The 14,889-nt window shown below is 37.5% G+C and overlaps 1 protein-coding gene across 1 annotated transcript; it reads right to left on the bottom strand.

Moving 5' to 3' along the window:
• Positions 1 to 314: 314 nt before the first annotated feature.
• LOC107193633 (transcription factor Maf) lies at positions 315 to 14,238 on the bottom strand. Its single transcript, XM_015583124.1, has 5 exons — positions 14,122 to 14,238; positions 10,906 to 11,440; positions 7,856 to 8,181; positions 3,742 to 4,210; positions 315 to 727 (listed from the first exon to the last, which is right to left on the bottom strand). Exons 1-4 carry the CDS (start codon positions 14,203 to 14,205, stop codon positions 3,818 to 3,820), a joined length of 1,338 nt encoding a protein of 445 aa, XP_015438610.1. The 5' UTR covers positions 14,206 to 14,238; the 3' UTR covers positions 315 to 727; positions 3,742 to 3,817.
• Positions 14,239 to 14,889: the final 651 nt, after the last annotated feature.

Here is a 14,889-nt window from a genome sequence, read left to right on the forward strand (position 1 = left end):
ATATTGCACCTTACCCCTTCCAGGACTGATCCACAAACCTGCGTCAATGTTTCTTAAACTCTTCGAGCCTTTCTTTGGATCACCCGGTATACTTTAAAAGAGGTAACAAAAACAACAAACGGCAACGTGGGTCATCCAAGCCGATCATTCGCCGCGAGGAATAAAAGTTCAACTTTGGCTAGAAATTAAATAACAAACTGGACGAACCCCCCACCCCTTTAACTCTAACGTTTCCTCGACGCAAGCATCGCTCGACTCCGTATCAATTTTCTGCGCTACGACAAAGTACGGTGTTCCTCTCGTTTCTTTCTTTCTTTTTTTTTTTTTGTGGCTTCGTCCTCTTTGGCCCGTTTCGACACAATAATTTTTAGCGAAGACGTTTCCAGTCTACCACGAGCGATATATTCATGTACATACCCTACGCGAACAGAACTAATTACCTTTAATCTAATGATACCTTAAGTTGCGCTGTATAGCTCCGTACACGATTTACAAAGAGACAGTTTAACAGTCAAGGCCCTCGCCGTGGCTCGACGAAGCTACGCAAAAGGAAACAGAACCGCTGAAACCGAGCGCCTATGTTATATGTACACACGTAAGTACACACGAGCTTTAGAGATGCGTGTGTGCTCGAGGACTTGTGGTCTCGATTGAAAAACTGCTTCTCGAAGGGACACACACTCGGTCGCCCGGTCCGGTATTTTCAACCCACGGCCAAGGTATGCCACTGTGAACAAATTTCGTTGAAAGCAAAAAAAAAATATTAACCCTAGAACGCCCAAGGGGGGACTCCTCGAACCCACAAGTCGAATAGCATAAAATTATAACTATTTCCCGTCTTCAATAATTTTCAAAAAATTATTTATTGTTGTATACATGTTTAAGTTTGATATTCAAAAGTCCTCGTTACTATATGTGAAAAACACTGTGCATAAGCAAAAGAAAACGGACTACGTGCCACAACACTGGCGATCGCGCGTCGATGCTATCACGTTTTTATTACGTTTATTACACGATATATTATGTCTTTCTTGTCTTCAAAGAATACCAAACGATCACAAAACGAAGAATCGAACTAATGGAAGAATTAAAAGAATCAGATTCAGACTAGTTCCATGTTATATAGTATATTATTTTACGCTACCATTCTATTTTACAAATACATATGTATAAATAAAAAATAATGTTAATTTGCGGTGTATAATATACTTGAATCTTATAAAATTGTTATCAGAAAGTAATCTTTTCAGGGGAAATATGTAAAAAGAAGTGTGGGTTCGAGGAAAACTCTCCCCACCCTTGGACGTTTATATGACAGCTTGAAGCTCGGAAGTCCTAGGGTTAAGCGTGCGATGAGTACTGAGGTGTTTTGGAAGTAATGATCCAAGAATGGTAGAACATCCATTTTTGGAACTTTGATTTAACATTTTAGGAACCCAGATAATGAAGAACAAAAAGTGGATGAAAGATGGTTAGGAATGATGCGATGAGAAACTCTCAAGCTGAACTACGGTCGACAGGATAAAATATTGTTAATGGGATGTAACTGTTTAGACACTTCTGTGAAATTATAATGGAAAGGTTAGTAATTAACTAATTAAGGTTTCTTAATGAATGTTAAGTAAAATACGATTTTCTTTCAATTGTTTGTAACTAAACCACTTAAATACCTACTGGACAGCTTTAAAGATTACCGTGAGTTAGGATAACTTTGATTCGGTTAGGGTAAATTTGTCCCAAATTGTTATATTAAGTGGACTTTTACGTGAAAAGGTATTTCACGTAAATATACCTAGAAAAGAGCTGCAAAATCGAAAATGATCATTTTCTGACTTCGGGACAAAATTATCCTTGACTGAGTCAAAGTGATCCCAACTTACGGTATAAGAGAAAGTTAAAATTAAAACGTAATTGTACACGAATTGAAAATTTAACAAACATATTGCAAATAGTATCTGTTGATGTAATTTGGTTGTAATTTGCAAACATCCACCCAAAAGAAGTGGATTTCGTTGCGTGATATCGGGAACAATAGTCAGGATGAAAGGTGTGTGCTACACGGAGATATAAAGCCGAAAGGATTTCCATCGTGTCGCGAGGATTTACACGGGATTACAAGATGATCCGATGGAAAATCTAAACGACATCTTTAAACCCATCCGAACCGGTCACTTTAAATTGTTCCTGTCGGAAACACGTCCGGCGGACTGCCAACGACAAATAAAATCAGAAATCATGCAATTGTTAGTTCCCGTTTAGGTATTATTCGTAACTAATAATGTGTGTATGGAAAAACTGTAAGTAAATGAAACATGTGAATAAATAAACATAATACAGTACCAAAAACAGATGTAAATGAAGCACAGGAAGAAATAATATCGTGTCCATGAAATCAATAGAATTCTTATGTAGAAAATAAATGAATAAGAAGGAACAATATTTTCTTTTAAGATGATACTCTATTTTCAGAAAAAATCAAAATTGTGAGTTGTCAAATTTCAACAATATATCCGTTTAAAAGTTGCTGTATTTATAGTTCTTTTATAAGTTCTTATTGTTATAATTTGTAATTTTATAGTAGTTTCTGAATTTCAGAAATAGTTTATAGTTTGCTTTTGGTTTCGAATTCCTTGATAATTTTCTGTATACTTTTGAAAACTGTAACCTTGTTCTAGTACTCTTTTCAGCACAGTTATAATTAGGAATCAGTTTTCTGTAATACTGTTACTGAAATAATATGAGTTTACTGTAATTTTGTAAAATTAAGACAGATTGTAACACTGTCAGCGTTTATAAATAATGGCACAAACGAAAACCACGAGTCCAAGAAAAATGTTTCTGTTTGCACGAAAAGAAATACATATATACGTGTGGCAAAACTATAAATATCTGAAAAAGTTCACTTTAAACGTTCAGCTTACGATTACACAAACAAATCGTTTGTTTTTAAACTTGTACTGCAGAACTCACTTCGTCTGAAGTATTAAGAAAAAAGTATACTAACGAGACATCTTTCAAAAAATACAGAGAAAAATCTGATATTTTCAGTTAGATAATAAAGAGAATTCAGTATTCATAAAAGTAAACAGTGAATAAACGTTAGATACCAAATAATGAGGACACAAAAATTACAAACAGTAAACTAAAATTTATAGAAATAATACCTTGAATACGATAAACAAAGTTAATAAGAATGAAGCAACAATCCCCAAGGAAAACATAAAAATACAGGTAACCCCCGTACAACAAGATGATTAAGTTACGAAAACTGCCATCTTATGCGAATTCGTACTATAAGAAACGAAAAACTATTATTATACATACATACAAAAAACAAGGTTAGGTTACAAAAAATAAAACTACACTATTCTACACAATTCTTTAACCTTGTTACACCGAGTCTGTGTTGTAAATCGGAATACCGTGTTATTGGAGGGTTTCCCCAAATATCTAACCGTGTTATAAGAATGCCGTGTTACACGGGGGTTGCCTCTATAAATATTGTTCTGTTAATTGAGAATGAAAGTTCGCAGCTCTTCATAAAAAATTCAACTTCTCGAAAACGAATGAAAATCTGTTATTCTTTTGCAAACCAAAGGAAAAGAATAATGAATCACACCAGCCAATAACCACCTAATACAGACACCATCATGAAGGGGTTAAAAAGGGAAGCTCAAAGTTCACAAAAAAGAAAACTAAAATCGCGAAAAATAGAGAAAGAAGTGTACAAATATCACTCACCGATCGAAAAATTCGCGAACTCATGACGGATGGTCTCTGTTCAGGTCCAGCAAGCGCCTCCTCGGCGCTGTCGATGTCACAGGTAAACCTCGGGGCTAGCGGGTGCTGGTTGGTGTTGTTGTTGCGACGGTTGTTGTTGTTGCTGGGACTGTTGTTGTTGTTGTTGATTCTGCGGCTGATGCTGTTGCTGCAGTGGTTGTTGTTGCTGCTGTGGCGGCGGCGCCTGTTGCTGATGATGGTTATGATTATGATGATGACTCTGTCTGGTCCTCAGAATCTCGCACCGTTGCTTGTAGAGATCCCGTTCCTGCTGGACCCGCGCCAGCTCGATCTTCATCCGTTGTAGCTCGTTCTGCAGATTCCGATTCGTGGTCTCGAGATCGTGGCGTTGCTGTAGTCGCTTGCTGCGACAGTTCTGAGCGTAGCCCCGGTTCTTCAAAGTCCGTCGCTTCTGCTTCAGACGCACGACCTTCGCAGAACAGGAAAAGGATTCCATTTTAACGAGCTAGTCGGACACGCTTTTTGGTTGTTCGATTCCTAATGTTCTTTCTTGTTGAAACCTATCAATGACTAACCCCAGGTACTTTATACTGGATTGAATATTATACGAATTTTATTAGGATACTAAGATTAATCCCTTGCCTTATAACGTCGAGTCAGACTCGTGGTGACGATTTCGAAATGGATTTAATAGACCTGAGTGTTATTCGGTTTCTTTAAGTCGAAGTGATATACTATTTTATTGGTATTAATATTTAACTTTTCGAGTTAGTACACACTTGCAGTAAGTATAGAATTGCTTTTAGTCCTAGGAAATTATTAACAATAAAGTAATGTGAGATTACAGTCGTAAGAAAATCGTGAAGCAAGGGGTTAAATAAATTGTATGCGTGTTTTTTCATTGAAACACATGTGTTACATTCATGTTGTATTTGTTACGTAAATATTATACTAAATTTGAAGATGAATCTTGAAAGATATTTTTAGCTACCATTTTTCCACCGAATGTTGTCGTCGCTAAATAGTACTTTTCGACAGAAACATACACGAATCTTTAGAAATTTTATTTATGAATTTAGCTTAAGTACCTATCGTTTGATGTACGAAGAGGAAATGGCTGAATGTAACTCAGAATTGATCCTCTACCTTGATTGACTTTACCGTTTAATGTAAATGATATTACTGTTATACTTTGAAACGAATAGAGTATACTGTGTAATTTTGAGATATAGAAGGAAACATTGTTAATAGTTTTCATTCATAAAAATAACGTCAAATGTATCTATCAGTAAAATCGGTCAATTCGTGTGCAACGACCTAATAGATGCTTATGAGATGTCACGGTTTTGGGCACTGAATTGTCAGTTACACGGAGACAGTTTACTGGCTACTTGCCAAGGAATTAATTCGCGATTTTTTTCTAATCTGCTAGATGTAATTAATAGAGATAGTAAATTTGACGTCGAGCAACCATTACTAGAGAATTCAAAAGACTGACTATTATAAGTGCTACTCGAAATCATATCGAACATCGAAACATTTATTAATATCTTCAATAGTAAATTTCTCTTCAGTCATGTCTATAAATAAACCTACATTATAGAGTAATTCGGTCATTCTGTTTTTAAAGATTTTACGTTTCATTTCATTACATAAGAAATTGTTTGTGGATTTAGCACTGTTTCACTCCATTGTCACTAATAAAACATCTGATACAGAAAGCATATGAAATCGGAGAAGCTTGGAGTAAGTAAGCGAGTACACCAGCCTCGTACAGTTGATATTTACCTATTCACTAGCGAGTTCACTCGTGAGTGGATAACGAATCTATGAACAAACCTGCGAGTCATTGTAATTTGATTTGTTTTCTTTTGGCGACAAATTCTTTAAAGAATATTTATTAATAATAATATAGTTTGGTAAGAATTTAACGACTTTTTATAAAAGATAACAATAGACACGTAAATGTATAAGTTTATCTGTCCAATTATAGCGTGGGTTAATCTACTGTCAGGTATTCTACTTGAAATCGCGTGACCTCGTTAATCTAATGTGAAAAAATCTACTTTAAGTTTTTAATTTTAATTTCATCAGAATGAAAACATTATTATTAATATTCCAAGTTTATAATGAATGTGTATGACTCTTTCGTTCACCAGGGGTATAAATTTAACATTTCGAATGTCCATATAGAAAATATAATAACTGATTCACTTTCTTTATTAATTTGAATAGAAATGTAAAAGGTACAAAAGAATATATAGTATGCACTTACACTGAATCTAATACGAAAGTGTTTCATAATATTTAATTAACCTTTCCTAGAATTAATCATTCAGTTACGAGAAACCTCATGCATTGATTATGCAAGACAAAACTTTATCTTATTATGCTTGATTGAATTGTGTCTTCTATAAAGTCACGAACTCTACAGTCTAATAACGAGTGAGAAATTATTTGACGTTAAATTTTTCTGAGACTTCCTCACTATCGGATTAAAAGTTTGAAATTATACATAGACACTACAATAATCATCACTGTAGATAGCTCACACTAGATAAACGATAAAAAACATTGTGTGTTTTGGAAAATACTGTCATTAGACAGAAAAATATGCAAGGGAATTGAATAATCAGTTACGAAACATATTCCAAATGGAAATACTGTCCGACACTGGAAAGTTTTCGTTTGTCCACGAATAATAAAATAATTTGTATTTGCATAAAGTGAAATATAAATTTCAGTTCGTCATCGAAACAAAATAAAAAAAGATCTTTTTAAACGAATCTAGGTAAAAGTATCATCGATTACGTACAATTGGGACTGTCTGATCGTTTCTCGCCATTTCTACTTGCGCAAAACTCGTCTGTGGTATTGTCTGACAATCATACAATCTTCTAGCAACTGTCTTATACTATATTGTTGTAGAGAACCTATAATTTACTGCAAGTTAATTTCTTTTGCTCTCGAAAGCTATTCACTGTTAATCCATTAATTCACATGGATGTTTAGGTGTTTGGCCATTAACAAGCTGAATTAATTTACCTAAAGAAATATTCCATTTTTAAGCAGGTGCATTTAGCATTTCGTAAATATAACTAATAATCGAAGTAATAATGGAAGTAATGAGTGTTGAGGTCAACGCGTAAATATTTACATCGCCAACAGCAATGACAGAAACAAATGTGCCTTATTATGATATTGTCCCAATAGTAAAAACTGTTGCAGTTAACGCCTTAACATCGAAAGTGAAAATATGACGTTAGTCTTTATCTCAATTATTTTTAACTCATTTTTCTACAATCACCATCAAACAACGATTTATTTAACTTCCTCTGTTTAACAGTTAATGTGAAAATGTCTTCAATAATCCAAAGCTTCTCCCAATTCCAATTCTTGACGAGTATCAACAAATTAATCGTATGTTCGACGGAACAAAAATATGCAATACTATCACCTTATTCTTTACCTACAGCTGACTCTTAACTTATTTTTCTGCGATCACCGTTAAATAACGAGTTATTTCGTTTAACCCGTGTTTAATCCTTGAATGACAATGACGCGTTTTCGTCTCAACAGCTTCCGATAACTAAGTTAAGTTAGTTAATCGTTTATATTTAACTTGTTATATTTAACTTGTTTAACTTAACTTGTCCTTCAGTGTCAAATTGACACACTGGTAAAAAATGAATAGAATAAAGAAATAAATAGTTAAATTTGCAAATTCTTTAAAATAAAATTCATAGACCGTCAGCTAAATTAACCTACACATAACAGAGTAACGTCATTTCTTAGGAGAAAAATGTTTCAAATTGATACCAGGGGCGTGTCAAATTGACATACAGAAAGGATGAAAGCTAATTCCATTTGAAAAAAGCCAATTCAAAAATTCATTTAGAATAATGCCCGTGAGTCCAGACAGGGGCTCACGCCATCAAAACCGTCTGCCTTACAGAGGATTAACACTGTAAATGAAGGTGTCCACGTCAACAAGCCAAAACTTCTACCAAAGTTAAATTCTTAGTCCGAAACATAATCGAGATGGTTCAACAAAAAAGAACAGGGCGTCGCCTCTACGGAAAGTGGCATTAAAAAGACAAGAGACCTGACTCACCTCTTCCCGCGGGCAACCATGGAGGCGTTTGTTTAGTTCGCGGACAGAAAGGGACATGAGCAGCTCGTCGTTCATGAGTTCTTCTTGTGGGTTGTTACTGCCGCAGTTCGGATAGAGGCCGTTCCCTGTTCTGTGCGCGGGACTCGGTCCACCGGCACCGCAAGAACTCACTGAACAAACGCTCATCGGCCGTCCCGGTTGCATCTGCATTCCCTGCATGCTGTCGTCCATCCCAGACATTCCACTTCCGCCCGCGGGAAGCATCCCGCCGCCTGCACCCGCGCCCCCGTAGTACTCTATTTGACCCGACAGCGTGATGTATCCACCTGCGACAACAATGTTTGTCGACTTTTTAAATCTCTCTCTCTCTCTCCCTCTCTCTGCCCTGAATCACCATTCCCTTTCACCGTTATGAACCCATATAAAGCGTGTCCCAGAATAGGTGCAAGTGCTTGAAAGGAATGATTCCTGGAGCGATTTGAAACAACTTTTTCCTTAGCGAAAAAGTTCTCCGAGGCTTTGTTAACGAGATATAAACAAAAAACCTCCGACCAATCAGAGCGCGAGTCTGCCAGCTGAGCAGCCGCGGTAGCGCGTAGCCAACGTTGCCGCAGGAACTCAGCCGGCAGATTCGCGCTCTGATTGGTCGGGGTTTTTCGTTAATATCTCGTTAACAAAGCCTCGGAGAACTTTTTCGCTAAGGAAAAAATTGTTCCAAACTACCCCAAGAAGCACCGCTTTTAAAGAATTATAACTAGTTTGGAACACCCTGTACAGGCATGTTCATAGAAAGAGTGCGGGACACTTTCATAGGGTGAATGCTACATGCCACACTAACAAGGGAATCTTTTCTGATGTTACACCGGAAAATGAAAAACCTTGCGTGAGTTTTGTAGTCCACCTAACCCTTACTGAAAGTGCAAAACCGCAGGTGCCAATTTTTGTTATTTAGCCAAGATACAAGGTATCAATGTTAGTAAAATGGGCGGCACTGTATCAAATGACGAATTAGAATAAAACAAAAATGACTGCTTTTAATTCCTTTCGCCAAAAAACTGTATTTTGTAAATATTGTTACGACTCAATGTACTAGAAGCGACATTTGTCGTTTCCAAGATTTACTCGAGCTTAAAAGCGAGTAGGAAGTCGCTGACGGATATTTACATCAAACGGCTGAAGTAGTAGAACAATTGTAAAATATTAGTTGCATTCAGAAGTGTAATTGTTTCCTTTTGCTTGGAATACATGTTACTTATATTATTACAATAATACTGATGTACAAAATTCAAATTTGTATGGTCTACTTTGCTTAATATTTTGATCAACTTTAATGGCCTGTATCTTAGCAAAATTTTAATAAAGGCACTTTTAAATAGGACTAGGTGGACTACACAACGCACAGGAGATTTTTCATTTCTTGATGTAACAGCGAAAAACGTTCCCTTATCAGTTTGGCATGTAAAAATCACCCTGTCAACGTGTCCTACATGTTTATTAACAGTTTATATATGAGTTTGGAAAGATTGTTCATTCATTCGCTGTTAACCTCATTTATGTGTTCCTTTGTGCAATCATTCAATGTGCGCTATGAACCCGTTTGTGGGTCCAATTTGCATCATAATATATGATACAAATGACGAATAAATGGTTTCGTCCAAGTCTTTGCAATTTCAATTTGTAAACAGTTTCAGGTATAATCGATATATTTTGCATCAGAAGTGAAAAATTATTCAACCTAGCATACGCTTCATCGTAAGGAGTAAGAAGTGTATAACAGACGGACGTCATCGAACATCTTAGCCCTCAAAGGGTTAAACGTTCCACATTTTCTCACTACATCGATTCCTCCTTATGGTGACCGCGTCTGGGACTGTCAACGCAATTACAGAGAGCGGTGAATACGACAACAAGATCTAATCTTTTGTCTTATTCATTCTCATTCGCTTATCATAATCCCTCTTCCTGTCTCTTATGATTGGGTACACTATGGCAAGGTCTGTCTACTCTCCAATAACAATTCTGGAGCAAGATATAACGAATTTGTGAACTTTTCTCGGGTATCTAGACGAACCTCTTTATGGAAAGGAATTAATGGGACTCAAAGTCCCTGAATACTGTGAAAAGTGATCAACTTAAATTTGATTTCCATTTCTTTAGTTATAGATATCAGTGTAGCTATTCTATGGATATTACGGTGTAGTTACATGCAGCAATATGTAATTAAATAAATCAAAAAAACTAAGAATTAAAAGAAGATAGAGTCAAGTGTGAATGAAGAGTTCACTCGTCTTCCTCGATTAATAGGTCAATTGTATTTAATACTTTTATTAAAATATCCTGCTTACTCATTAATCAAATCAATTTTTACGAACACCAATAATTCCCGTTCCTCAAAATCATTCCATGAAACTGAATTTGTATACGCAACCACAGTTCAAATTTTGTACACAATTCATCCTTCAAGCCCGCATACATATAATGATATTTACGGCGCCCCTGGAAACCCCATAATTAACTCCATGAATTATGGAATCTAAATGACCTTGCATCCACCTGCCGCGTTAGGTCACAGAACATCCGTCTTCCAAAGGTTAAATAATAAACAATAGAACGACATATGAAAGTAAACTTCATGTTCCATCTTCCGAGGCGTTGTAATTTCTATCGCAATGTTATAGTTTCGAAATATACTAGTATATTTAAGAAAATGTACAAATTAGGTACGTTCAACTTTACTCGTCACTGATTCTAGGAAGAGACACCAGAGTACCGTTGAAACCGCCAAAAGAAAGCACAGAAACATGGAAGATTTCGTTTACGAATTTGATAAAATCTGTTAATTTTCACTAGAAACACCTACCGCTAAGAACAATCGCTCTGAAACGATCAGCTAAGATCAGGTCGAAGAACGTTTTCGGACACGAATCGAATCGACCCAGATCGACCCACGGGATTAGAAGGTTCAATCTCTATGACCCTGCGATCCGCCTGCAGCGTCAGTCCCAGAACATGCGTCTACCAATGATCAAAACTCAAACGGAATTACTCACCAGTGTGTCTACTATGACGTTGCAGGTGTTGCAGATCTTGAAAATGATGATGCGTCGGCGTAGAGGGCCAAGCCTCGTGATGATGTTCAGGCGTTTGCTCCTGGGGACAATGAGGCCTGAGATCGAGCGGTTCCTGTCTGAGAGACTGCGCCAGCCAGCCCATACCACCGGAAGCGGGCTGCATCTCGTCCTGGACCAACGAGCCGGGCTGTTGCAGATGCAAGAACAGGCCACGATCCCGCGTGTCCCGATCGCCGCGATGCAACTGCAACGGCGGCGGCGAGGCCGAGACCGGAGGCGTGTCCGGCGGCGTTCCAGGATGCGAGAGAGTGGTCAGGTGTGATGCCGCACCAGGCGGTGCTTTCACCAGGACACCGTGTTGCACCTGAATATGGGGCTGCCCGTAAAGCGGATGCGGTTGCTCCAATTCGTGCGCGGGCGGTGTCAACGGAGCCAAAGCTAAACCCTGAGCCTGTACCTGGCCAGGTAGCTGGACCACACTGCCGTTCACCATCATCGGTGAGCTGATTCGTACCTGCCGGAGTAATAAGACACGGATTTGTTAAAACGGAATTGACAACTTTGTTGTTTTTCGTTTTGTTGGAGCAAGCAATAGAGGTCTTGTACGTGAGTTTGGATCTGCTAGTTTGCGATGGAGGTTCTTGTATGTGAGTTTGGATCTGCTAGTTTGCACAGGAACTATGTTATCTAAGAGAGAGGCAAGGCGTTATGTACAGAACAGTTTTGTTTGACAGAGATTCGGGTAAGTAAGGCTATGCACCGAAACTCTTGATTTTTAACAGAATAAACAATTTTAGGCGATATTGTTGTGTATTTTGAAGGAATAGCTTGGTGTTGCCCGTTGTTTTATTGTACTGTGAAAGGGTTAATCGGGATGTGGATAATGATTTTGTGATTTCAAGAAACTGGAAGCAAAAGATACTAAGCGTATTATGTATACGTGAAAAAGTTCTATTTTCTCTGTTCAGAACCCCCATAACGTGCTAACTGCAGGAAAATGTCTGAGTAATTGAACACGTAGAGATTAGACGATTAATTGAATATTCTAAACATCATCCAGTTAATTTCAATATCAAAATAACTAGTGCCATGTTAAGAATGGAGAATATACTTTATCTCAATATTTTTGTTATATCTTTAGACGGTAATTCTCATTCATGAAAGTATAGTCACATGTGACATCTATGAATCCCATCGCTTCGTATGTAATGCCATAATTTACCTCAACCAAATTATTATAATGCACTAAAATACAAGAATCAAAGACGATACCACTAAGTCCAAGTGGTCAATTATATTGTCTTCTTTAGTTAAACAATAAGAATTAACGATTACTTTCATGGGTGAAAAGCAAATCCGTAGGATACAATCTTTAAAAGTAAAAAAATGATGGTATCTTGATTATTACTATATCAACTACCACTTCCAAAATCTATAATTTCACTGATTTTGTGTATAAACAGTACCTAAGTAGAAATTGTTCAGTCACTTTTATTTTTAATTTAGAACCCGGCGATACCTGCAAAGTATCAACAAAATTGTAAAAAAATCCACGAGTACTAACCACCGTAGATTCAGTTTAATTTTAGTAAGTGAAAGTGAATGACAAACAAAATTGACCAAAACACCATGTATCATTGTTATCCAGTGTTTAATGTTATTTATTATTAGTCGGCCGATGTCCACGTGCAACAACGACCCCGTATTTTTTTTCCACGCAAACAGGCAACGTTATAATTCAAGCTTGTACAATGAAAACGGTGCACGTGACTCCATTTACACGCGCGATACCAACAGTCGACGGAAATTATCAGTACGTAGCAGATAATCGCGCGCGTGAATAAAGTCGTCATCCCCGTATTCGCTAACAATGTACGAGAGCCCAGCTAATGAATGACTTGAAAAAAAAATATCATTTGTCACGTACGCACAAAAATTTGCTTGTTCGCGAGAACAGAGACATGAAATGCATTTTAAATATTTTCTTTCCCATTACATCTGTCTGACGAATACCAAATCGATCGAGTTCCTGATAGAGATATTAATTTTTTTTCAAATTTAGCTTGAAATGTACGAACACACTAAAATTTCATATCCCACATTGTTTTAGAATGTAGGTATCACGCTACGAGATATAAAAACATGCATAAGAGATGTCGGAAAATTCAGTTTTCTTTTATGTTTGCAATTTTTATAGTGAATACCGAAACAAATTAAACGATACTTCTAGTAGCATGTAACAACAACATAAAGAACACTTAAAAGACACGCATAATTTCAAGATAATGTTTAAGAAGTAGGTATGTACTCTCCTTGTACGGCACACTTTAATGGTCACTATTATTTCATCGCTTTAGCAGAGAAGGGTTGAAAAATGCCTGTTACAATTCAGTGATTAGAATTTTTAAATTCCAACTAAGCAATATAGGTAGATATAATGTAATAAACATTTCCATATGAATGAAAAATGAATACAACTCCACCGTGTACAATATTTAAAAAATCTTTGTTAAACTAATTCTTCCTTTGTGATATAGGTATGAAGAAGAAGGCTTTGAATTAACAATCGGTTAACAAGAACAAGTTATATAATCGTTTACTGTATTTAAATACTGTCTGTAATTTGACAAATTATTTCATTTAAGCAACATGTAATGGTCTGCTATAGTCTTAAAAAAAATACATTTACCGAGACGAAAGAAGTAGAAAATTATCTAGTGAATGAACGGTCTTCAGACCGATCTCAAAAAGGATTTTTTTCAACCATCCTAATTAAAATTGATTTAATAAAACGCAACAATATATACATACGGACTTCGTACTGAATGCACTAAACACCCAAATGTGTGTTTATACACCCCACGTATGAAAAAGCACCAGACCCTATTGTGTACTTCGAGAAATTAGTTTATTAGAACCCAAGTTCGACAAAAAATAATTCTATTAGTAAAAATACAGTCCACCATAATCTAAACTCTCTCATCAATTTCATAAGAATTTGAAATGCAATGCTACAATAATGTAAACCAACGGAACACCGTAGAACCAATAGCTGCGCCATATTATCCGCGACAGTCTAATCGCACGAATTAAAAAGCCCGGTCAAACTAATTTCTCTTTCCCGAATAACGAAAAAAAATCATCGGCCAAAAAGCAGCAGAAGAATTATTGTTAAAAAGGCTCGAGATCACTCACCTCCCGTTTGACGTCGGCGGGATCGAGATGATCGAGAACGAACTCCTGTACGTATTCCCTGGCGAGATGGTCCTCGGCTTCCATCTTAACCTCGTCGACCTCTACCTCCACCTCCTGCGCCTCCACCTCCTCTACCGTATCGGTTGCGGCCGCATACGGGTGCGTCTTCTCGCTGCCACCGCCACCTCCACCGTTGCCGCCACCTCCGTTGCCCTCGCCACCTCCTCGACAACTCGTCACCGTTTGTTGCGTCGTGACTACCTTCCCGGAAGGCTCCGCCTAACGACCCCGATGCCTCCGCTCAGCGATCTACCCGCGAACGTGACACCGATCACGGCCGGCCACGTGAGCGGAACGATCGATTTTCAGCCGGTGAATTCACTGATTCCCTCGGCTCGCTAGTCTGCGGCCCGATTTACCCACGAAACCACCAACGGAACATGTATACGCCGATGCGAAAAACAAAAATGGCTCCTCGCGGAACACCCCCGTTCCCCAACAGAACTATCAACTGAACATTCGAAAAGGATAAATTCAAGTAGGTTAGAATTCCTCGTGTTCGTCACGATTCGAACTGTACGCGGCCCGATAATAGTTACGTGCGTCCAAATAGGTTAGAATAGTTCACTGATAAACCGTGTATACAATTTACAACACCATCGTCCCGTGGTAAATAGTTCCCTGTGTCAGGCACCTAGGTCACTGATAAACGAAAATCGTGTACGTCTATCACCCGGCTAGCGTTACCGACTATCCACTTTTGGTAAC

The sequence above is a fragment of the Dufourea novaeangliae genome, unplaced genomic scaffold (genome assembly GCF_001272555.1).
Source record: "Dufourea novaeangliae isolate 0120121106 unplaced genomic scaffold, ASM127255v1 scaffold1, whole genome shotgun sequence".
Lineage (NCBI taxonomy): Eukaryota > Metazoa > Arthropoda > Insecta > Hymenoptera > Halictidae > Dufourea > Dufourea novaeangliae.